Raw genomic sequence first — 26,411 nt, forward strand, 5'->3', positions numbered from 1 at the left:
ACATGTACTTCCAAATAAACCTGTTGGACTAGAACCTGGTGCCGTGTGATTTTTAACTACATGGATTTTAGTAAAGCATTTGACATGGCAGTCTGAAAGCCTGTGGGATACATGATAATGTGTTGAATTAGATCCAAAGTTGGCTTAGTAACAGGAAACAAAGGGAAATGGTCAATGGTTGCCCTTGCAAACGGAAACCAGGAAAGAGCAGTGTGCCCTTAGGATCCATTAAAATCTGGGCTATCCTCCAGCCCTGCCAAACTTGAGTCAATGCTAACTCCAGCGCCAATTTTGATGGAGTGAAGATGACAAGATTAGGTGCTGCTCCTCCCATCCCCGCCATGTCTAAGGGCTCTTAAGCAAAGAGAACATTTTAGAGCATTTTCTGAGTGAAAATCATGCTTTAACTTGTGTGCTGAACTGATGCAATTCAAGAAAATCTATTACCAACTTACGGCAAGTAGAAACGTGAACTGAAGTTTCACCAAGTTAAACAGCCTGCACTGATTTAGTTAAAAATTACACAACACTAAGTTATAGTTCAACAGGTTTATTTGGAAGCACTAGCTCTTGGAGGGCTGCTCCTTCATTAGGTGGTCATGGAGTGCAAGATTGTAAGACAGAATTTATAGCAAAAGGTTACAGTGCAAGGCAACTGAAATTATATATTGCAAAATACCTGGATTGCTTGTCAAGTCTCTCATCTTTTAGAATAGCCATGTCGGTTTCAGTTCTTTCATACGTAAATCCCAGAACTTTTTTTTTAAAAAGTTACATTCTCAAGTGAACTTTAGCAATAGGTGCCAAATCTTCTCAGATAATGCATTGAAGGTGTGAGGTAATTTAGTGCTTTCAGTGCAGTAAAATCTTCCAATGGCACTTCACAGAAACGCAATAAGACAAATATTGATATGAGTCGAGAGTATGGTGCTGGAAAAGCACAGCAGGTCAGGAAGCATTCGAGGAGCAGGAGAATCGATGTTTCAGGCATAATCCCTTCATCACATTCCTGATCAAGGGCTTATGCCCAAAACGTCAATTCTCCTGCTCCTTGACGCTGCCTGACCTGCTGTGCTTTTCCAGCACACACTCTCGACTTTGATCCCCAGCATCTGCAGTCCTCACTTTCTCGAAGTATTGATATGAGCCCAGAAATATAACATTAGAACAGTTGGCTAGGTCTGCCCGTGCTGAAGCTGTATTAAATGGCTGAAAGTTGATATAAAATTGCTGGGGAAGATTGAGTAGAAACAGCAGCTTCTATTGAACTAGAGTAACTGTAGCCTTCATAGGAGGATTATATCCCAGGTGACAAGATTAGGATAGCACACAAAGGATCTTCTGAAATGCATACAATAGTCTTGTGAAATAGAAGCAAATACAGCTGCTTGTACAGGGACAGTTTAATAAGGTACATCCTTGAGAAATTCTGATAGAAGGCTCCATACCAGGCTGGTCCAAAGTTTGGTATTCATTCTGGGACAGAAGAGAGGGGTCTGACTCACATCAATTCAATGAACACACTTCACAGGAAGTGTTATGAAGAAAGCGTGGAGTCACTTGGACAGGCAGCAGCGATTCCAATTCCTGCAGGGCCCACAACATTCAGGGATGGAAGAGAGGATGAATAAAACCCTTAAAAATGCTATACCCGAAAAAACAGTGGAAACAGGAAAGGGCTGGGTAGATGTGCTCCCCTGCATTCTGAAGAGACTAAGCCACCCCAAATCAGACAACCAACCTAACACCAATCAAATTAAAGACAGGAAGGGTCATGAAATTCCTAAAAGTAGGAGAGGGCTAAGTTGGAGCCATGAAAAGCCATGAAAACATCGACAATTCAGGCAAAAGCCCTTCGTCAGGAATAGAGGATCCTGAGGAATAGAGATCCTGATGAAGGGCTTTTGCCTGAAATGTCGATTATCTTGCTCCTTGGATGCTGCCTGACCTGCTGTGCTTTTCCAGCACCGCTCTGATCTAAACCCCAATGATATGTAGATTAGTTGGATCAGAAGAAGCTACGTCAGGAAGCAAAAGATCAATAAGGAGTAAGGAACTTAGAGTTGAATGGACTGATCGGGGACAGAGTTCTTGTGCAGGTTACCCACTAACTGTGCTAGGTTTGCCCCAAAATATGTGGGGCCACTTGCCAAGATCATGAAGAGTGACTTTTATGAATCTGTAGACATGAAACATAAAGGCCAGTAGAAATGTTCGTCCCAACTAAAGTTACATAAAGATGATGAATATTGACCTACCAGGAATGGAAGAATAAATTGAAAATGTACTGTTTGGAGCCTTGGGAATAAGTTAGTACTGCTAGGGATATGGCACATATTTAGATGGTTTACTAGAAGAGGACAAGCTATTGGAAATTAAGTCCAGATACAAAGGGAAAATACAAATAATGTTGAGGAGATAGAAATGATCAGGATATGGACTATAGACCCGGTAGAGTGTATTCATCCCATGCACGAAATGACCCATTCCACTGTCAAAAGGGAATAAATAACAACTGACAAAGACTGACATTAGTTAACGACCAGGTCCCTCTTCTGCTGGAGTTACAGATACCCAGCAGGAAAAGAAAATGAGAATAAACGGGCTATATTAGCTGTGGAGTATACTGCTAGCATCTGGGAGCTTAGAACAACTGCTTGAAGAAAATAAGTGAAGATTGACAAAAGGGACAAGAGACTTTAGAGACTATAGGGCATTGTATAATGTGTCAGATGCATTCCAGGGAATTAAGACTGAATTAATGACAAAACATATTTTAATGCGTGGCTCATGATATATCTGGGCAAAAACATGGTATGTTTACATTGCTCCACAGGCACGCATGTTGGGAACAGAGACCAAAAAGACAGGTGAATGCACTTTTGGAGTCCTGTGTGCCCTCCCTCCGGATAGTGGACAATGGAATATGAAAGGGGGAAGGTAGCAGTGTGTGGGCATTTTGAGGATATGTAAGTTTTAAGATGTGCCTTAGGAGCAGTGAGATGGAAGGGATTAGGGAGGAAAAGTTAGAGTTTTGGATAGATAAAACTGCCTATAGTGAGCTGGAGGCAATTGGGTTTGTTTTGAGGGGAGCAGGATAAAGATGCCAAAGTTTGAGAAATACAGTACTCTTGGAGGGTTTTACAAAGTCAACTACATTTGGAGAACAAGTCGAAAAACATTATTTCTACTTACCTTCCACGTTGCAATACAAAATGCTACTTTTAGATATTCCCTGCTCTCAAATTCTCACTTGTGTACCTGCCTGACAGAGCAGATCTGTATTCTAACCACAGAGAACACAAGCTGCAACACAGGGGAAATTTGCTGAGTTGTTATTTTAAAAAATACATTTAATTTCTTGTCCGCAATTTTGTGTGCATCCTACAATATGAAAGGTACTTATGGCTCACATGGTTTCTACATATTTCTACAAAAGTAATCCTTTATTTAAAAACAAAGCAACACATTGGAACCAAAATAAACAAGTGTCCAATTGTGACTTTCACAAAGCTGCTAAAAAAACGTTGGCTTAAAATGTATATGTTATAATGTCAAAAGCGAGGCAGGGAAGAAATTGCATTTATATCCCATCTTTAAACAACCTCAAAATGTCCCCAACTGCTTCACTGTCTGTGAATCTTGGGGAAGCCCTGCTTCTGCTCTTCTGGCTGATTATCAACAATAATCTCAAATATTGTGACTCATTGTTTGATAACCATTTTGTTAACACAATCTGTGATCCACTTTGGTTAAGGGCAACTAAGAGGTGTCCTGATGGGTAACTACAATTTAGGCCTTCATCAAACAAATTGTGCGAGGGTTAAACTTAAGCAGGAACGTGGTAGAATGTGTGAGCACACTATGTAAGAAGTGAGAAAGAATGCCTCACCAACGTTCTGTAGACCCAGAGAAGGGACAGAGAGAACAACGGCATCTTGAATCCCAGACAAGTATCTGGTTGCCAATGTGATCGCTTCTCTCAGTTGACATTGGTTCCACTGATCATAGAAAGTTTAAGGTCATGAGGATTATGACCTGGCTTGGGCACCTTGTGTAATTGGCCAACTCGATTGTAGTAAAGCTGGATGTAATTGGTCTCTACAGCCTTTTTTATGGAAAGCAAGTCTATGAGGAGATTCCCAAACATTCCCTAAGATCTCCTTGCATAGCTTTTACATAACAGGTTGACTGATGCAATGGTACATGAGCATGATTATGTAATATGTAATAAGAGATCACAATTCTATCCTGACTGCACTAGTAATGCTCATTGTTCAGATATGAGCATTTGTCAAAACTTACTTACACAAATAAAATATCAACACTGTCGCCCATAAGGACTGTCACTTCAAATCACTTGGAAACTTGAGTTTGAGGAGTTAAAGAGATAATTCACTTAAATATCTGGAATTCTTACATCAATGAAGTATTTTTCCTGCATAGTCACGGTTATGGATAACGTGACAGTTAATTTGTGCCACAACCAACAATGAGATAATAAGAGAACTCCTCCATTATTCTTCAGCCAATGACACAGGATCTTTCACATCCACTTGAAAGGGCAAAGACTCAGTTTGATGTCTCATTCACTGGCCTGATGTTTGGTCAATTAGGACATGGACTTGCACTTATTGTACTGGCCTTCAGTAATGCAGTGATTCAACAGAGCATACCGCTAGAGTTGACAAGAATGTATGCAGTTCAAATCAGAATCTAGTCATCAGCACAATTGCAAAAGGTATCCTCTTCATGATTAACACAATGTGTCATAATAAAAAGTTATTCAGATTTCTGTGAGTTTAAATATTTTTTTCCAGCATAAGTTTATATCTGAAATTTTTTCTTTTATTCTTAGAAGCTTCTTTGTTGGGCATTTTGTCTTGCCGTTGATTATTGACGATATATTGGGTTTCCTGTTGTGATTTTTTCTGTTTTTCTGTCAAAATGTAAACAGAGATTAGATTTGAGCATCTCAATAATAGAAGCACTTTGTTTAATTATTATTCATTTTGGCTCAAAATACACAAGGTTAACAACACACTGTGTTCTATAACATAGTTTAGTAGGCATATAAAAACTATGTAAGTTAGCTAGGTAATATCATCACCAGAGAGTCTCTGGTGAAGCGCTGTTGGTATGTCCTGCCAGAGACTCTCACTGATGATGTTACCTAGTATGGTGATGAAACGTCTAAAAACAAATCTTCAAGTTCAGCAAGCAAACTTAGAGACTTATCATCAACTTGAACTACAAATCTTCTCAAAAAGCGCTAATGCCTACTAAATGTGTAGCTTTAGAACAGTAAAAAACAATAATACAATTGTTTTATTTCTGTTAAATGTTATGTTGGAATTTCAAATTTTCTTGCAGGGTATTTATGGTATTGGCACATACATTTTAAATATTTTATCATCTGAAACATCCTTCCTGTGTTTACTCAGTCAGAATTTTATCTGTTTCCATGAAGTACCCTTCATTGTTTTAAACTTCAGCAAATAGTCATGACTGGTCCAGTCTCCCCTCAGGAGAAAGTGAGGACTGCAGATGCTGGAGATCAGAGCTGAAAAATGTGTTGCTGGAAAGGCACAGCAGGTCAGGCAGCATGAAGGGAGCAGGAGAATCGATGTTTCAGGCATAAGCCCTTCTTCAGGAATCTTCAGTCTTTCCTCATACAATCAGGGCAAAAGTGAGGACTGCAGATGCTGGAAACCAGAGTTTAGATCAGAGTGGTGCTGGAAAAGCACAGCAGGTCAGGCAACATCCGAGGAGCAGGAAGATCGACGTTTTGGGCAAAAGCCCTCATACATCAGCCCTGCCATCCTAGGTAAGCCTTCATTGTTCCCTCCATAGCCAGAACATACACCCCAGATAAGGAGATCAAAACTGCACATAAAATTCCAAGTGTAGTTCCATGAAATTGCAGCAAGACATCCCTGCTCCTGTACTCAAATCCTCTCACTATGGAGGCCAAAGTTTCCACTGTATTTATCACTGATTGCTGAACACACATGTGACTGGTGTACAAGGACACCCATATTTCAATGCATCTCCCCCTTTCCCATTCTATTGCCATTCAGGTAATAAGCTGCCTTCCTGTTTTTAACCACCAAGTCCACATTATAGTTCAGCTGCCAGTATCCACTCATTGAACTTGTCAAAAGTCACATTGAAAAACGTCAGCATCCTTTTCACATTTCATCTCTCCCTCGCAGCTTAGCATCATGATCAAACATTTACTTCCCTCATCATTGCGTTCAATTCTGGTCACCACCAGTAAGGATGTGAAAGCTTTGGGGAAATGGTTTACCAGGATGGCTGCTTGGATTAGAGGCTATAAGGAGAGGCTAGAAAAAACTCGGGTTATTGTCTCAGGAGCAGCAGAGACTGAGGGGAGACTTGGTAGAAGTCTATAAAATTATGAGATGCATAGATAGGGTTGCCCATCAGAATTTTTTCAAAATGTCTAATACTAGGGGGCACGTATTTAAGGCGAGAGGGAGAAAGTTCAAAGGAGATGTGAGGGGCAAGGTTTTTAAACAGAAATAGGAGGAGTCTGGAACGCACTGCCAGAAGTGGTGGTGGTGTCAGATACGAAAGGGTGTTTAAGGGACTGTTAGATAAGCACATGAATATGTGAGGAATGGACGGATAAGGACCAAGAATAGGCAGAGGGATTAGTTTAATGTGGTGTCATGTTCAGCACAACATCATGGGTCAAAGGGCCTGTTCCTGTGCTGTACTGTTTTGTGTTCTATTAATGTGTTGGCAATAGCTGGGATCTAGTCATTGGTTGCCACTCAGAAAATGACCTTCTTATTCCTACTCTTTGCTTTCCATCCAACTGCCAGGGCACAACTACCCCCCCCCCCCCCCCCCCCCCCAGCAATCTTATACATTTTACTTTTAGTTACTAATGTCTTATGTTAGACCTTATTAAAAGCCTTTTGAAGTCCAAATACACGAGATCCATTGGCTCTCCCTTATCAACTCAACTAATTCCGGTAGATTTTTTTCACTACAATTTCCTATTTGAAATCCATGCTGACTCAAATAGTGTGACTGTGTTCCAAGTGTTTGGCTATTAAACCTCTTCTAATGAACTCTAGCATTTTCCTTACTATCAGTGTCAGACTAACCAGTCTTGCAATACCTTGCAAGAACTGTAACAAACATTGTATTGGACAAACAGGTGGAAAACTAGCCACCAAGATACATGAACATCACCTAGCCACAAAAAGACATGACCCACTCTCACTCATATCCTTACATACAAATGAAGAAGGACACCACTTCAACTGGGACAACACATTCATCCCAGGATAAACCAGAGACATGCACGAAAATTCTTAGAACGTTGACATTCCAACAGAGATATGTTCTATCAACAAACACATTATATTGGATCTCATTTATCACCCCCTGAGGAAAAAAAACAAGGAATGGCAACACCACAGGAAATGACATCAACAACCCAAGGAAACCTAAACACAAATGGAAAGCAGGCCATACAACCAGTGTTCATCCGAAGGCTCACTGATTATGTTACCTAGTATGGTGACGAAATGTCTGAAAATGAACCTTCCAGCTCAGTGAGCAAACCTACATCCATAACCAGTCTATAATTCCGAGGTTTCTCTCTACCTCCCTTTTTAAATAATGGGGTTATGTTAGCTACACTCTAATCCATAGGAACTGTTCCAGAGTGTCAGAATTTTGAAAGATTCCAATGTATCCACTATTTCTCGTGCCATTTCTTCAAGTACTCTGAAATGGTGATTATCCAGCTCTGGGGATTTCTTGGGGGCCAGATAATCCAATTTAATTCAATCAATATCCCTACTAATTTTGATTTCTTTCATTTACCAAGTGGTCTCCAACATTTTTGGGAGATTATTTGTGTCCTCCTTTGTGAAGGTGGATCCAAAAGTACGTATTGGAACTACTCTGCCTTATTTGTTTCTGATGATAACCTTCTCTGGTTTCTGACTGTAAGCGACTTACATTTGTCCTCACTAATCTCTTCCTCTTCACATGCCTATAGAAGCTTTTACCATCAGTTTATATGCTCCCTGCCAACTTACTCTTGCACTCTATTTTGCCCCTCTTCATCAATCCTTTCTCGTACTTTTCTAAAATCTGAACAGCTTCCAATTCTCAAAACCTGTGGATTTTTCTGGCTAATTTGTCTGCCCTTTTCTTGGATCTAAAATTATCCCTAATTACCCTGTTAGCTGTAGTCAGGCCACTTTTCCTGTTTTATTTCAGTCCCATTCCTCCATGTACTCTTCACATGCTGCCACAGCCCATCCACCATTATCCCTTTAAATAACATTCCACAATTTATCAGTTGGTTTGTGCCTCATATCATTCTGATTAAGCAACTTACCTCAGAATCAATTACATCACTCTCCCTTAAAGGAACAATTTGATCATATTATAGTCATTCTCCCCTGAGAAGTCTTGCATATCTTGATTGCCAATTAGGTCTTTCTCACTACACAACACCCAGTCTGCGATGGTCTTTTCTCCAGTTGGTTCCTCAACATATTGATCCAGAAAACCATTACGGACACATCACAGGAATTCCTCTATGGCACTGTTACTAATTTGATTTGCCCAATCTGTATGCAATTGCAATATGTTATAGAGTCATAGAGATGTACAGCATGGAAACAGACCATTCCGTCAAACTAGTCCATGCCGACCAGATATCCCAACCCAATCTAGTCCCATTTGCCAGCACTTGGCCTGGATCCCTCCAAACACTTTCTATTTATAGAACCATCCAGATGTCTTTTAAACATTGTAATTGTACCAGTCTCCATCACTTCCTCTGGCAGCTCATTCCATACATGCACCACCCTTTGTGTGAAATGTTGCCCCTTAGGTTCTTTTTATATCTTTCTCCTCTCACCCTAAACCTATGCCCTCTAGTTCTGGACTCCCCAACCCCAGGGAAAAGGGTTTGTCTATTTGTCCTATCCATGCCCCTCATGATTTTCTCAACCTCCAGAAGGTCACCCCTCAGCCTCTGACGCTCCAGGGAAAACAGCCCCAGCCTGTTCAGCCTCTCCCTATAGCTGAAATCCTCCAACCCTGGCAACATCCTTGTAAATCTTTTCTAAACCCTTTCAGGTTTCACAACATCCTTCAGATAGAAAGAGACCAGAATTGCATGCAATATTCCAAAAGTGGCCTAACCAATGTCCTGTACAGCTGCAACATAACCTCCAACTCCTATACGCATTCTTCACTATCCTATCTACCTGCGACTCTACTGTCAAGGAGCTATGAACCTGCACTCCAAAGTCGCTTTGTTCAGCAGCACTCCCTAGGACCTTACTATTAAGTGTATAAGTCCTGCTAAGATTTGCTTTTCCAAAATGCAGCACCTCACATTTATCTAAATGTAAAAGACATCTGGATGGGTAACCGAATAGGAAGGGTTTAGATGGATCTGGGCAAATGGAACTAGATCAACCACTATTGGAGGAAGTTGATGGTCTAGTGGTATTACTGAGAGACTATTAATCCAAAGACCCAGGTAATATTCTGGGGACCTAGGTTCGAATCCTACCATGACAGATCGAGGAGTTTGAATTCAATAATTACCTGGAAGTAAGGAGTTAATGGTGACCATGAAACCATTGCCGATTGTTGAGAAAAGCCCATCTAGTTCATTATTACCCTTTCGGGCTGGAAATCTGCCGTCCTTACCTGGTCTGGCCGATATGTGACTCCAGACCCACAGTAATATGGCTGACTCTTAAATGCCCTCTGGGCACTTAAGGATGGGCAATAAATGCTACTTTAGCCAATGATGCCCACATCTCATGAACAAATAAACAAAAAAACAGTTTAAGATATCTGGTTGACATGGATAAGTTGGAACGAAAGATCTATTTCCATGCTATATCACTCTATGGCTGTATAAAGTCACCCACAGTTACAGCTGTACCTTTACTGCTTGTGTCTCTAATTTCCTGTTTAATGTCTTCTCCGATGTGGCCACTACAGTTAATAGTCTATATATAACCCCCACTAATGACTGAGTTTGCTCAAAAGGTTTCTGGTTAACTGGTGTTTCTGATCAATTGGTTTTGAAATGGATTACTGAAGTGAAATCAATTATGCAAACCTCTCAAATGTAATGGATAGGGTAGGCAATGGGTGTTGTCTATTTGGACTTAATTAAAGCCTTTGCCAACATCCCTCATGGTACACTGCTCCAGAAGATTAAGTCACATGGGCTTCACAGTGAGTTGGTAAGTTGGATACAAAATTGGCTTGGTCATAGAAGACAGAAGGTGGTTACTGAGGAGTGATTTTCTGACTGGAAGTCTGTGACCAGTCGTGTTCCACAAGGATCAGTGCTGGGACCCCTGTTGTTTGTAATACTTATAAATGATTTTGGATAAAAATGTAGATGGTTGGATTAGTTAATTTGCAGATGACATGAGAATTGGTGAAATTGTGGATAGTGAGGAATATTGTCAAAAGATTCAACACAATTTAGATCAGTTGGAAAACTGGGCAGAGAATGGCAAATGAAGTTGGAAAAACTTGTATTGTTTTCACTGGAGCACTAGAAGCTGATAGGTCACCTGATAAAAGTATATAAAATTATTAGAGGCATGGATAGTCAGGGTCATCTTATCCCCAGGGTGGAAATGTCAAATACAAAGGGGCACAGGTTTAAAGTGAGAGGGGGCAAATATAAAGGAGATGTGCGGGACAAGTATTTTTTTGAAAGCAGTGGGTGATAGGTGCCTGGAATATGCTGCCACGGGAGATGGTAGAAGCAGATACAATAGCAATGTTTAACAAGCAGTTGGACAGACAGATGAACAGGCAGAAAATAGGATTGAGACCAATTGCAGGCAGATGGGACTAATTTAGAATGGTATCATGGTCAGCATAGACATGGTGGGCCAAACAGTCCACCCTGTGCTCTATTCTATGTTCTATGGAAGAACACAGAAGCTCAACCCTAGAAAATTTCCAGGAAAGACCAGAATCTACAACTGCGTTTAAGCCCTAACTGCATTTCCAACTCACTTTAAATTATATGCAGGGTTAAACTATTTTCACATATTTAAGAATGCTGCCAAGTAAAAATTTGATGCATCTTATAAAAAGGCAATTGTACTTGATAAAGGCCTAGAAATTTAGAGGTAATTTGGGAGCATACATTAGTTGACACTGGAAACACGGGAAATTTTGGTAGTTATGTAGATGGATATGCTCATGGGATTCATAACTTTTAATATAGTAATCAACAACTTGTTTCAATGTGTCCAAGCAAGGAAGTCTCAGTGGGAATGGAGAGGTGTGTAGGTAGTAACCACACTAAATGTTCAGATTACTTTATTGAATCATAAGACACTAAAATACCAACTGGAGAGATCAGCTGATTCAAAGTCAGGGTGAAAATTGCTGGGACAATATCACAGTGAAAATACTGTTTATTCTTGGGATGATCAAGCAAAGATTTTTGTCACTCAGGCATTAGTTAAGTCAGCATAGCAAGTTAAGACTGGAACAGCATGTAAACCAGACCAGTTCATGTGACAGATTAAACACAAAAGGAACAGTTGCAACTCTACTAGACTTTCATGATCACCTTTCACTTTTCCAAATTACAACAGTTATCAATTTGTCACAAAAAAATAAAAACACCTCTGGTCTACTAGTGAAGTACCAAAATTGTACAATATTATGAGAAGAAAAAAAAATGAAGAATTAATAATTGTTAAAACAGGCAAAGACTAGGTTGTGCCTGATTAGGAAAGGAAGTGAATTGTAATGGTGGATAAAGATCAATAAAGCCAATCAGTACAGTAGGTAGCCTCAGCATACAGAGGAAATAAGGAGTTTAATTATCGGAGTACAAATCATGAAAGATTATCTGGCGACAGGGTTAGCTATTGATCAGTCCCCATCTGGCAAATGGTGTGCATTTACTGTCACCATATCATAGGAAGGATATAATTTCCCTTGAGAGAATACAGAAGTGAGTAACAGATGTTTCCGAGTAACAAGAATTGAAGTTTAAAAAAAAAGTAAACACATTGAGTTTTTCTCTTCAGGGATAAAAAGAAGGCTTCAAGGTGATATTTTCAAAATAATGATGTGAATTGACCAAATTGATCTGAGATAGTGCTTATGTGAAATAAAAAGGAAAATTAGGGGTAACATTCTTCCAAGAGGAAATAACAACTGTGAAGTAAAGAAAGAACTGTGTTTAAAAACACCTCAAATCACTAAGTTCCACAAGTAAAAGGTAGGAAAATGTTACCCTTATTTGCTGTTTGCAATGAGATGGATCAGAAATATCTTTTCTATTTTTTTTTACAGTGTTGGTTAAAAAGGGAAATTCATCTTCAGAAGAACTGTCCTTCTCTAAATAATGTCATAGGATTTATATTTTCCACCTGTACCATTAGGAGTGTAATATCACATCTAAAGGATAAATACTGAGACTGAGGCTGTTGGCAGTAGGGTGCAGCAAGGGACAGAGCTGTGACCACAGCTGTTCACAATCTATAGCCATTATTTGGATGTGAGAGCCAGATGTAATATTCTCAAATTTGTTAAGGACTCAAAACTAGGTGGGAATCCACGTTGTAAGAAGAATGCAAGGAGGCTTCAAGGGAACTCCGATAGACTATGTTAATAGGCAAGAACAGAGCAGAAGACATGAGTGAAGTTATTCACTGGTTAGAAAAAAGCACCTCTTAAATAGTGAGAGTTTGAGAAGTGATGATGTCTAAAGGAACCTAGGGTATCCCTATTCATGAGTTATTAAAAGCTAAAATGCAGGTACAGCAAGCAATTAGAAAGGCAAATTGTATGTCGACCTTCACCTCAAGTGGATTTGAGCCTATAATCATGCAGGGTCTAGGCAGGACCTCACCTCTGTACAGTTTTGTCTCTTCATCCAAAGGAAGATATATTTGGCTTTGAAGGAGTTCAATGGAGGTTTACCAGCTAATCACTTGGATGTTGGGACTATTTTACATGGAGACACTGAGGAAACTAAGCCTATATTCCCTAGAATAAGAAGCGATTTCATTGAAGTTTACAGAACTCTTATAGAATGTGACAAACTGGACATGGATAGAAGAGTTTTCCTGGCTGAAATATCAAGGACCATGTCACATGGTCTTAGACTAAGGGGTCGACCATTGCAGACGAGATGAGGAAGACATTTTTTCCAATCAAAGAGATGAATATCTGAAATTCTCTATCCCAGAGAGCTGTGGAAACTCAATTAGCAAGCATGTTTGAAGATAGAAATCAATATAATTTCTAGATACGAATAGCATCAAAGGATAGTACAGGAAGTGTAAATGATCAACCATTATCTAACTGAATGGTGGCACAGTCTCAAAAGGTTCAGAGGCATTTTTCTGTTCATTTGTTTCTACATTCCAAATGGTATAAAGTTTGACAAGTAGCACTTCCTGAATGCTGCATTGGGCCCTCAGCCAAGAACATAGAGGGATTTTTTAATTCCACATTCGCAGGCTTATTCATCAGGAGCTGAAATGTGAGCAGACGAGATATGCAGCGTTCTTGCCATTAATTTCCATAAGCCCAAAGTTGGGAAATATCCTTCAGTTCTCAACTAAGGCTTGAGCCCATGACCTTCTCAATCAAATTAAAAGTGACACATTGAAGACTTGGGAAACAAATCGTCTAAATTGATTTAAGAGACAATTAGATGAATTTCCAGAGACAATAGCAGTAGATGCAATGCTAAGACAGCGAGGTTTAGAGGCATGTTTGCCCCACAAAGCAAAATATTCATCTGCAGTGGCATAAAGACCCACAGCAAAGTATTTAATCCCATTAAATAATGCATCCTTAACATTATCATATAAAGGTTTCTAAATCTGTTTAGATGCAAGAAAACTGAGATTAATTTGATAAAACATGATGTGACCAAATCTTACTGACATACCTTTTGATGATCACAACTACATCTCAATGTTTTTTCAGTTCGCTTGGATAAGATTATTATCTCCTGATTAAAGTCAAAGTTATATTGCTTAGAAATATAAAGCACCGAACACGTCAAGCGATGGACTGAGGGAATTTCCTAAAATGAAGCACAATTTTGAATATATTAACAATAAGTGTTTCACACTATGTAAATGAATGGGAAATAGAATATTATCAAATGGTGTGATTACTCTGTTGTTTATCTGAACTCAATACTGTAGAGCTTTAATTATAGCATCACAAGATATTTGGATGAAGGCTGTCCTTAAGTCCATGTTGTGCTTATTCTTCTGGAACACTAATTTTATCATCTATATTGTAACATTTAGCTTTTTCTATCAGGAATGCAGAGTCAAACACAATTGCTGGGAAAAAAATTTAAGCTCTCAATCAACATCTATGTCCATTGTTTGGCAACTGTACTGATGTTCCCTGTTTCAAGGATATTTTAAAGTATTTTGCAGGCTGAACTACTCCAGTGACAACCAGCATTGCATAGAGTATTTCAGCTAGTAGAATCAAAAATTGAAACACTTCAGTCAGTAACTTAAGGATCTTATGAGAGGGTGTGAGTAACAAACAATCTACATAGCTGCCTTAAGTAATTACACAACTGCGAGAGTTTCAATCTTCTTATAAGTTTCATCCAAACGCAACAGGAAGTTAGAGCTAAGTATTCTGACATTACCTTATTTAAATACTTCAAACTGACTGACAGAAGATGGTATCCACACAGAAATGAAAATTGAGACGTACTAATTTTAAGTTCAATAAGTCCACCTGAAAACATATTTAGATTCTTAATTTAGATTCATAATTTTGGTAGTAGGATTATTATCTTTCACCATTAAACTCTAATTACTTAGACAAGCTTTCTCAATATTAAACTAAAAGTTTTAAGTACAGGAAGGGCCAATGATTGGTCATATTTGCAGTGATTTATTTATTGAGATTAGACTGAAAATGTGATGCATACGCAACACTTGAAATCAACTTACCTTTCCATTAAGGCAAGGAAAAGGTTTTGATTTCTGTGGTTTTCTGCAGTTGTTGTTATTACTTTTGGTAGCCAAAAGTTCTAACTGAAGAAAAAGAGATATTTAATGAAAATTACTGTAGCAGTTGCAGTAATTATAACAAGCTAAATTCATATAATTGTTTTGTTCCTTACCAAGTGCTGCAAATCTTGAAATATAACGTACTGGAAGTCATTTATTACTTCAGTCATATTTAAGTTTTTGTTCTTACAAGGAAGTGCGACGTTTGGGATCAGAAGAATCATCAAGGGAGGTATACCAAGGATACACCTAAAGAAAACTGAATTACAGTAAAAAGCATTCAAAATGTGATTGCAACCTTGTTGTATAGTTAACATTTTGTTATGCACATGCTTTTTTGTCACACTGAATATATGTGCAAGCTGTTAAACATTGACACAATTAGCTATATTAATCTTGAAAAACCAAATACCTCAAACTATACATTGGCAGATGAACTCTGACAGAGTATATGAAAATAATAGTGGGGAGAATTAAAACTGAAGAACATAAACTCTTTGGATGCAACTCAAATCGGTGATTCATTTTGTGTTATGTTGATATGATCATTTTCCTAGAATGTAATAATGTAGATAGAGACTGTTATCAAAAGGAACAGTGGGCTTAAAACGGAAAAAAACATGTTGTATAATACTCAGTGGAAATTACCATCGCTGTCCCCTACAATACCAACATCCTGTGGGTTATCATTGACCAGAAAATAAACTTATAGCCAAATACAGTGGCTAAATGAATATGCCTGAGCCTTGGAATCCTGCAGCAAGTATTTCACCTCCTGCCCCTATCTACTCAGCACAAGTCAGGATTTGACATCCCACTTGTCTAGATGAGAGCAGCTCCAACAACACTCATGAAGCTTGACACCATCCAAGGGAAAGCAGTCTACTTCATTGGCACCACGTCCATAAACAGCCACTCCCTCTACCTCCCTCTCAATAGCAGTAGTATGTGCCATCTACAAGATATACTACAAAAAGTCACCAAGGCTTCTTGCACGCTACAAACCAAAACCACAATCATTACTAGAAGAGCATGGGAACACCATCACCAGCAAGCTCCCTCCAAGTCATTCACCATCCTGACTTTGAAGGATATTTGTTTTCCTTCACTCTTGCTAAGTCAAAATCTAGGAAGCCTTTCCCTGATAGCATTGTTTTTCTTTCACTTCGAGGCAGCATTGTGGGTCTACACCAAATGGATTGCGGCTGTCCAGGAAGGCACCTTCAAGGAGAATTAGGGATGAGTATTAAATGCTAATCTAGCTAGCAAAGCCCGTGTCCCCTGAATGAATAAGAAGCAACACATGTTTATCATAATCTTTGTCAGCACTTTCGTTTCTAATTAATCAATTATATCATTAGTTCATCTAACTTGGTAACAACGTGCACAGCAGAAATGAAGGAAAGAATACTTTGCTCATACTTCTCTAGCCTATACTTTTGCGATAGAGTAAATGGGTAACCTGCGAATGAAGCTTCAAATCTATTGTGCTTCCAACAATACTACCTTAATCTGCACAGGGGCTGTCCACCTCAAGCACATGATGTTATTTCCATCAGGTTCACTTGAGCGGGCATCACCATTAGAGAATATATTATAGGGCTATTGTGATGCAGTGGTATCATCCATAATCTCTGAGCTAGGAGGCCTGAGTTTAAGTCCCACCTTGCTCCTGTTTTGTGAAATAACTTCTCTGAACAGGCTGATTTCAATATAATGAGAAAGTAGATTCATGATTAGCTGTTACCTGGTATAATGACTGTGACACACTCACTTGAACATGCCACTTCACAAATTTAAAACTCTGATAATAACATTGTTTTCTTTACCAAAATATCAAATGGAAATGTTGTCAGGGGCAACCGTGGGTTTGCTGAACTGCTCAATTAATGACTGGATACAACGATGGGACTCAGTCTACTAACCAGCTTGATGAACGTTACGGAGAGCTAGTTCATTTGCCAGCACATGGCTTTGGTGGCATGGTTGTTGTGTCCCTGCCTCTGAGTAAAGAGGTCTGATTCAAGTCCCATCAGCTCCAGAGGGGTATCCTACCATCTCTAAATAAAATAACTTTTAATGAAAATGAAAATAAAACTCACTGCAGTTGTGATATCTGCTGCTGGCTGTAATATGATTAATAGATATCAAGACATCTTTTTACAGAACATACTGAGGAAATCCAGGGATACAGCCTTCCTAAATGGAGTGCTAGAATACAGCTAAATGTCAGTACACTAATAATCCAGAACCAGGTTGATTTTCTGAGAATGTGTTTTCGAATCTCACCACGTTAAAGGTGATTTTTGAATTTAGTAAACTTTGACATAAAAAGCAAGATTAATAGCAACCATGAAATCTCTGTTGATTGTCATAAATAAAACCACCTACTTGCATCATATGGGCTCTTGTGGTTCCTCTATATTGGGGAGACAGGCCGCCTACTTGCGGAACGTTTCAGAGAACACCTCTGGGACACCCGCACCAACCAACCCAACCGCCCCGTGACTGAACATTTTAACTCCCCCTCCCACTCCGCCAAGGACATGCAGGTCCTTGGCCTCCTCCATCACCAGACCATGGCAAGACGATGCCTGGAGGAAGAGCGCCTCATTTTCCACCTAGGAACCCTCCAACCACAGGGATGAATGCAGATTTCTCTAGCTCCCTCATTTCCCCTCCCCCCACCTTATCTCAGTCCCAACCCTCAGACTCAGTACCACCTTCTTGACCTGCGATCTTCTTCCCGACCTCTCCGCCCCCACCCCCTCTCCGGCCTATCACCCTCACCTTAACCTCCTTCCATCTATCGCATTCCCAATGCCCCTCCACCAAGTCCCTCCTCCCTACCTTTTATCTTAGCCTGCTTGGCACACCTTCCTCATTCCTGAAGAAGGGCTTATGCCTGAAACGTCGATTCTCCTGCTCCTTGGATGCTGCCTGACCTGCTACGCTTTTCCAGCAACACATTTTTCAGCTTTGAGGCAGAAGGCCTGGATTCAAGTCCCACTTATTCCGACATCTTCGAACAGGCTAATTAAAAATATTTATGAAAATCTCCTTCTTAATTGTGTTATATCATGGTGCACTTTAGAATTTATCATTCAACATATCCCAGTCGTCCAGTAAATAATCATCTGCAGAAGTTCAGTTAAAGATGTCAATCTTTAAATGGTCAAAACAATTCCTGGAAGCAGATGATGGGAAAGAGCAACTCAGTGAATTTTAATCCAATATTGGGACATCAAACATTCTTCTAAAAGAACCATAATTATTACATGGATGCTAAAGTAATTTCCACTTCTGGATTGAGATTCAACCTCAAGATCACTCAAGTATTTTATTTAATTTTATCTGATATTAGTTTTCACCCATGCTTTACTCTGAAGCCCTTTCAAATATTAATTTCTTCACAAATGTAGTATCAACATATTGTGTACATGAACAAAACTATTATCTTCCCTGTGACAGGTGATTAGCTCATTGGCCTGAAGCCTCAGTATTTCTCTCTACATTCCTTTCCAATAAAAAAAAGGTTATATTTGCTTCTTTTAGTCTAATGGAATCTTTCCCAAATCTAGCAATTTTGAAAAATTAAATCCAAGTATCTCACCACCTCAGACTAATGGTACAAATCCCCACAATGGCAATTGGTGAAATTTGAATTCAAGAAAAGCCTGCAATAAAACAGAACTCACCAATGACAAATATGAAATCAGTGTTAGTTTGCTGCCAAAAGGAAACACATATCTGGTCCACTAATGGCCTTTGGGGAAAGAAATCTGCAATCCTTATCTGTCCTGGTCGATATGCGACTCCAGGCATCTAGCAATGTGGCTGACATGCAAATACCTTCTGGATAATTAAGAATAGAAATAAATGCTGCCCTAGTCAATGACATCCATATCCCATGAATGAATACCTTTTCACAAAACAGGTTTTAAGACCCTAGGTAAAATCTACTAGTACACAGGGATTTAGAAGCATCCGGCTCCAACAACTTATTTAATGTTACTTCTCTGATAACCGTAATTTTCTTGAGTTCATTCCTCCTTTTCATTTCCTCAGTTCTGGAAGATTACTTGTATCCTCAATAGTGAAGACCAGTGCAAAATACCTTATCAATTCATCAGCCATCTTTTTATTTTCGACATGTTCACCAAATTCACTTTGTAATGGGCCAACATTCATTTTGCTAATTATTTTCTTTATTATCAATAGAAACTCAATTTCTGATTTATACTTCCAGCTAGCTTTCTCTCATACTAATTCCTTATAGTCATAGAGACATACAGCTTGGAAATAGACCCTTTAGTCCAACTTGTCCATGCCAAACAGGTATCCTATCTACTCCCATTTGCCAGCATTTGGCCCATATTCCTAAACCTTTCCTATTCATATACTCATCCAGATGCCTTTTAAATATTGTAATTATACTAGCCTTCACCACTTCCTTCACCACCCTCTGCATGAAAAGCTGCCCCTTTAGACCCTTTTAAATCTTTCCCCTCTCACCTTAAACATCTGCCCTCTAGTTTAAGATACCCCCATCCTGGGAAAAAAAAACCTTGTCTATTTACCTTATCAATGCCCCTCATGATTTAAAAAACCTCTATAAAGGTCACCCCTCAACTCTGACACTCCAGGGAAATTAGCCCTGACCTATTCAAATCTCTCCCTATAGCTCAAATCCTCCAACCCTGGCAACATCTTTGTAATTTTTTTCTGAACCCTTTCAAATTTCACATCCTTCTCATAGGAAGCAGACCAGAATTGCACGTAGTGGTCCAATAGTGGCCTAACCAATGTCCTGTACAGCCACAACATGACCACACAACTTCAGTACTCAATACTCTGACAAGTAAAGGAAAGCATACCAAACACCTTCTTCACTATCCTATCTATCTGCAACTCTACTTTCAAGGAGCTATGAACCTGCACTCCAAGGTCTCTTTGTTCAGCAACACTCCCCAGTGTATAAGTCCTTCTTAATCCTTTCACCTTTTTTTGTTTTATTTTAATATATTCTATGTTTTGACCTGTCATCCATCTTTATGCAATTGTGATTTATTTCCTTTAAATTTGATACAATCTTTACCTTTTTTATTTATAGATGCTGTGTCATTCCTTTGGAATTTTTTTTCTCATTAGAATACATCTATTGTTAATTCCAAATGCCCTCTTAAATGTGTGTCACTGCATTGCTGTTGATTTATCCCTTTACCTGCCATGCCAATTCACTCAAGCAAGCTCAGCTTTCCTGTCCACACATAATTGCCTTTATTCAAGTTTAAAAGTATAATCTTGGGCCCATGAATGTAAAATTTAATTATATTAAATTACTTACAGTGAGGAAACAGGCCCTTCAGCCCAACAAGTCCACACCGACCCACCAAAGCGCAATCTGCCCAGACTTATTCCCCTACACCTAACACTACGTGCAATTTTAGAATGGCCAATTCACCGAACCTGCACATTTTTGGACTGTGGGAGCAAACCCACACAGACACAGGGAGAATGTGCAAATTCCAGTCAGTTGCCTGAGGCAGGAATTGAATGTGGGTCTCCCGCGCTGTGAGGTAGCAGTGCTAACCACTGTGCCACCATGCCACCCACAATAATCATTCCTTCTTCAGAGTGCCTTCAGTGTGAGATCATTGTCTGCAATACTGAAAGTCTGAACAAAGTTCTTCAACTCATGATTGGTCTTGATGGGATGTTAAGTTTCCAGATGTGATGGGATGACGTGGCTACCCTTCTTTAATTACCCATCCTATTAGTTGATTGCAACAAGATTAATTTCAAAGGAAGTCCCTTCCCATGTGGATACCTTTCTCTCACCTCACACAATCATATGTTATAAAAAGAGTCAATTTAACCAGGCTTCCTTGAGTTAACACAAGATGAGAGCATTTGTTACTAAACTGGAGAAGGATTAGTAATGCCACGCATATTCATACAGATTAGAAATAATATTAGAAACAAAAGGATAAAAGCCTTAAAAAAATGTCTCGGAATTATTTGCAAAGCCAATAGTTAAATATTGGAGGTTATTGATAGCAGTGACCTTGGTAGTTGAATGTTTGTCACATGATCAGCTTGCAGATCAGTTGAAATTCTATAGATCAGACAAGATTCTATAAATCAGACTCCTTTCAATCATTCCTGAAGAAGGGCTCATGCCCGAAACGTCGATTCTCCTGCTCTTTGGATGCTGCCTGACCTGCTGCGCTTTTCCAGCATCATTATTAGGTTCCAGCATTCAAGATTATAGAGAGCCTTTTTTTGCCCTGTTTCTCTCTTGGTCTGGCTGCTAGCTAACTACTAGCATTCTCATTCACAGAGTGAGAGAGGCCTCTTTGCCTGCAACAAAGGAGAGACGTGGGGATAGTCTTTGACTGCAAACGTTACAGCATGATCAAGATCAAATCCATGTTAATACACATGAAAATACGAAGTCCAATGAGCACATTCCAGCAGAGTTGAAACTAGCTTTATAAACTCTCCGCTGGTTAGAATCACACCTGGCACATAGGTAGATTTTCGTGTTTGTTGAAGGTCAGTTATCTCAGGTCCAGAATATCTCTAAAGGAGCTCTTCAGGGTAGTATCCTAGGCCCAATCATGTTCATTTGCTTCATTAACAACCTCCCCTCCTTCCATCGTAATGTCAGGTGTGTGCATGTTCGCTAAAGAGTGGGTCAGTGGTTAGCACTGCTGCCTCACAGTGCCTGGGACCCGGGTCAATTCCACCCTCAGACGACTGTGTATGGAGTTTGCATATTCTCACCATATCTGCATGGATTTCCTCTCTCAGTCCAAGGACGGCAGGTTAGGTGAACTGGGGCAGCACGGTGGCACAGTGGTTAGCACTACTGCCTCACAGTGCCAGAGACCCAGATTCAATTCCCGACTCAGGCGACTGACTGTGTGGAGTTTGCATGTTCTCCCCTTGTCTGTGTGGGTTTCCTCTGGGTGCTCCTGGTTTCCTCCCACAGTCCAAAGATGTGCAGGTGCTAAATTGCCCGTGAAGGGATAAGTGTAGGGGAATGGGTGGGTGAAGACTTGTAGGGCCGAAGGGCCTGTTTCCACACAGTAAGTAATCTAATCTAAATTGCTCATAGTGTAGGTTAGATGGATTAGCCATGGGAAACACAGGGTAGGCAGGGGACTGGATGTTTCTCAGAGGGTTGGTGTGGACTCAATAGGCTAAGTGGCCTGCTCCCATTCTGTATTGATTCTATCTTCGCGCATTTAGCACCGTTTGCAACTCTTCAGATAATGAAGCTGCCCATGTTCAAATGCAATGAGAACTGGACAGTATCCAGGCTTGGACTAACAAGCAACATTCGTGCCCCACAAATGCCAGGCTATGACCATCACCAATAAAAGACTATCTAACACTTTCCCCTGACATTTAATTGAATCCCCCACTATCAACATCTTGGAGGTTACCATTGACCAGAAACTCAACTAGACTTGCCACATAAAAACATTGGATACAACAGCAGGTCAGAGGCTAGGAACACTGCGGCAAGTAATTCACCTTCTGACTCCCCAAAGCCTGTCTATCATCTACAAGGCCACTTGTCAGGAGTGTGATGGAATACTCCTCACTTGCCTGGATAGGAACAGCTCCAGCAACACTTAAGGAGCTTGACTCCACCCAGGACAAAGCAGCCCATTTGATTGGCATCACATCCATAAGCATCCACTCCCTCCATCAGTGATGCTCAGTAGCAGCAGTGTGTACTATCTACAGGAATCACTGCAGAAAATCACCAAAGATGCTCAGACAGCACTTTCCATACACACAAGCACTTTCATGGAGAAGGACGAGGGCAACAGATATATAGAAACATCACCACCTTCAAGATCCCCTCCAATGCCACTCACCATTCTGACTTGGAAATAGATCACTGCTCCATCAGTGTCGATAGACCAAAATCCATGTATTCCCTCCCTAATGGCATTGTGGATCAACCCACAGCAAGTGGCCTGTGATTCAAGAAGGCCACTCACCACCACCTTCTCAAGGATTAAAGGAAACCCTTTTTCTTGTGTATTATTCAAAGAGATTTTAAAAATGTGCCTTCAGTTTGAGACATAAAGCACAGGAGCTTGTTAGCCCCTTGTATGTTAGTAGTCATGAGAGATCACAAACCAGTTTCTTTTGAAGTGCCTCTCCACCCTCTGAAGGGTTGTTTGGAATCCCCTTCAGATCTATAGGTATACCATTCTATGGGCCTTCTCTCTAGCCAGTCAATTAGTTTACATCCATGGCCAATTGGCTGTACCTTCCTTAGAAATCACATTCTGGAATTAAAAGTTAAATAAATGTCTGCAGTACTTTGTGGTTTTGACCTGTGGTCATGACATGTCTCATTACACAATAACAGATTTAGTATATCCTACTTTTTGGTTGGCTCCAGAATATACTGTTCTAATAAACTGTCCCAAAGACAACACATAATCTTAGCTACCTTTACCCATCTGACTCTTCCAATCTGTCTGTAGGTTAAAATTGCCCATGATAATTACCATACTTTTCTGACAACACCCATTATTTTTTCCCTTATTTTCCATCCGAATGTGTGGTTAATGTGTGAGGTTCTGCATGCTTCTCTCTTTGCAGTTCTTGCCTTCAACATTATTTACCTGTACCCAAACTGATTCAGTGTCCTTCTATTACATCCATTGTGCTACTACATGAATAATTAACCGAGTCACCCATACAGTTCACCTGATAGGGCCCAAAAATCTAATTGTACCTATTTGATTTCCATTCATTTTCCACTTAATTTTACAGCACTGTCTCTATTCCACTTCCTTTGACATTTGATTCCATATCTTTGCCACTCCCTTTGTAAAGGTGTTAAATCTGAACTGACTGCACACTTTCTTTCTAACTAATCAATAAGGTCTGGTTGCTTTACCTGATAATTTCCTGCATTGAAGCAAGTGGCTATCAGGTTACAACAAAAGGTCTATCAAACTTGCTCTTCCTCTGAAGGGTGCATCCTAACACTAGTGACAGGCATTTAAAACTTGTAATCTCTAACCCAAATGGACGGCATTAACCCAGGCAGGATTTTTCAGTGACCCAAAATATTCAAATAAATTCCTTTTAAAGTATACTCTTCTCCCTGTCTCAAACTATCAGCAATAAGCATTTTATTATTCAGCTACAGCAAAACCAGATCTTTAACTCTAGCCAGATATATTCCACCACAGCACCACTCTCTGACTGGATGTTGTGAATTTTGACCAGTTATCTCAAATTACTTCACTGAACTTGATTGGCAGTGTACCAGATGGTAGAAGGCTTGAGTTTAGAGTTAATAACAATTAAATTGAGTCTGGGCAAATAAATTCCATATAAAAATGGTGCAGCCTAAATGGAGAGATGATTTTGTCATATTTAAATGTGGATTCAAACTCAGGTTTGCATATCAGCAAGAATACACAAGTCAAACAAATGATGAAATCTGATCCTAACCATCAAGTTTATTTAATAACTATGTAGCATGTCTTTGTTACTTTAGTTGTGTTAAAGAATTCTAAGAATTGACTCCTCTGATGAAAGATTCTGGAATTGACTGCACAGTGATGGAATGTTGGGGAAAACAAAACTGTACAGGATTAAAATAATACTATAGATTAGGGGAATTATCTGACTTAATACAACTGTAAAGTTGAGCATCAGATTTTCAAAGTCAAGATACTTTTTTGGAGTCTAAAGCTTGAAAATTAGCTCTCTGAATACTTATGTACCAATATAAGAATTACACCAAATTTTACAGTGTATAAAAATGCATTTGAGAACCTCATCTGTACAATATAGAAAGAAAAGGATGTAAAATTGTATATAACAGAGAAGGAGACCATTGAGAACTTATGCTGGTTGTTACCTAATTAGTTCCACACCTGCTTCTTGCCATTGACCAAGGTTTATTTCCTTTTCCAGCGACACAAGCCCATAAGACATAGGGAGCAGAGGTAAGCCATTCTGCCCATCAGGTAAAAAATGAGGTCTGCAGATGCTGGAGATCACAGCTGAAAATGTGTTGCTGGTCAAAGCACAGCAGGCCAGGCAGCATCTCAGGAATAGAGAATTCGACGTTTCCAGCATAAGCCCTTCATCAGGAATGCAATTCCTGCCCATCAGGTCTACTTACCATTTAATGGGATCATGGCTGATCTAATAATCCACAGATGCACTTTCCTGTATGTATATACACACCCACACCCACATCAGGGAATGCAAGGCGTGTGATCAAAACTCGCTGCTTGAAAACCGTACACAAAAATCTACCGAGTCGGTACTCCCAAGGTACTGACCAGTCGCATCACCTTCAAAAAATTAACTTTCTGCAAAATTGGAGGCAGTGTATCCGATTTACTGATGTGGAACATCCGACTGAAATAACCGTTAGTCAACTAACATTTCCGCTTTCAACTCAATTGTTTCAGTCATTTGGGAATTACCAATCTTCAAGTGAGCGAATTGTAGTGTTATTGTTTTAGCCGGAGTGGTTCAAATGTAAAACCCAGTTTGCAATCTGTAAATTAACGCGGTTCCTCCAAATACTCAGTACATTCTCAGTACAATCCAATTTCTTGTGTTCCAGGTCCCTTTCCAAACCTTTCAACAAACAGATAAAAAGAAGCCTGCCGTTCTCCATCCACCTGGTGAGCTCCAGGTCCCTGAATGGGGTTATTTTACACAGTCACTCGAGCTGCTGTGCTAAAGAAGGGCACATTCCTTCTTAACCCCCACCCCCCATTAATCACCTTCATCCTTCACGTAAATACTATACCCTGCTGTCGTGTACGAGAAAAGTTCAGGAGGGACAAAGCTCAACTTTGGCTAAATATTACCGATTAAATTTAGGGATATTCGCCGTGGAACTGGATGAAGACTCTTGGTCTCCGGTGTTAAGCAGGTGCCTTTAAAGATCACCGGGAAAGCCGGGTCCACAGTTCCCTCCCAGTGGACCGCAACAGCGCATTCTCAGGGGGAAAGGCCTCCTACCTCTATCCCACACGGTCATTCCTGGCTCCTGATCCACATCAGAGCTGGTTGTTTGCAGCGAATCCTGTCCTACCTTGAGTGCGGGACCACAGGGAACCCATGCATAAGAAAGCAGTCACTTCTTATCATTAACTAGTACACGGCTGTCATCAAAGCTCCCCTGCACTGTACTTCCACTTACCATTTGACATTTTATTCTGAGTCACCAGGGAATGAAGGAAATCCCGATCATGACGAATGTCAGAGCCCAGACTGAGGCGCTTCCTGATGAAGGGATCTCCAACATTCCCCGCCTTCCGCATACACACT

The 26,411-nt window shown here is 39.9% G+C and overlaps 1 protein-coding gene across 1 annotated transcript; it reads right to left on the reverse strand.

Moving 5' to 3' along the window:
- Positions 1–1,075: 1,075 nt before the first annotated feature.
- LOC132815306 (uncharacterized) lies at positions 1,076–26,411 on the reverse strand. The gene is made up of 5 exons (XM_060824153.1): positions 26,284–26,411; positions 15,182–15,327; positions 15,009–15,092; positions 13,970–14,107; positions 1,076–4,939 (listed from the first exon to the last, which is right to left on the reverse strand). The coding sequence occupies exons 1-5, from the start codon at positions 26,402–26,404 to the stop codon at positions 4,787–4,789; spliced, it is 642 nt and encodes a 213-aa protein (XP_060680136.1). The 5' UTR covers positions 26,405–26,411; the 3' UTR covers positions 1,076–4,786.

The sequence above is a fragment of the Hemiscyllium ocellatum genome, chromosome 4, assembly GCF_020745735.1.
Source record: "Hemiscyllium ocellatum isolate sHemOce1 chromosome 4, sHemOce1.pat.X.cur, whole genome shotgun sequence".
Lineage (NCBI taxonomy): Eukaryota > Metazoa > Chordata > Chondrichthyes > Orectolobiformes > Hemiscylliidae > Hemiscyllium > Hemiscyllium ocellatum.

Bases quoted from the DNA above. Each gene is read 5' to 3' on its own strand.
- LOC132815306 (XM_060824153.1), bottom strand. From the start codon at position 26,404: ATGCGGAAGGCGGGGAATGTTGGAGATCCCTTCATCAGGAAGCGCCTC. The intron at 15,093-15,181 runs GTAAGGAACAAA...CTTTTTCTTCAG, and splicing joins TTCAAGATTTGCAGCACTTG to TTAGAACTTTTGGCTACCAA. The intron at 14,108-15,008 runs GTAAGTTGATTT...GCTTCATTTTAG, and splicing joins TTCCTTGCCTTAATGGAAAG to GAAATTCCCTCAGTCCATCG.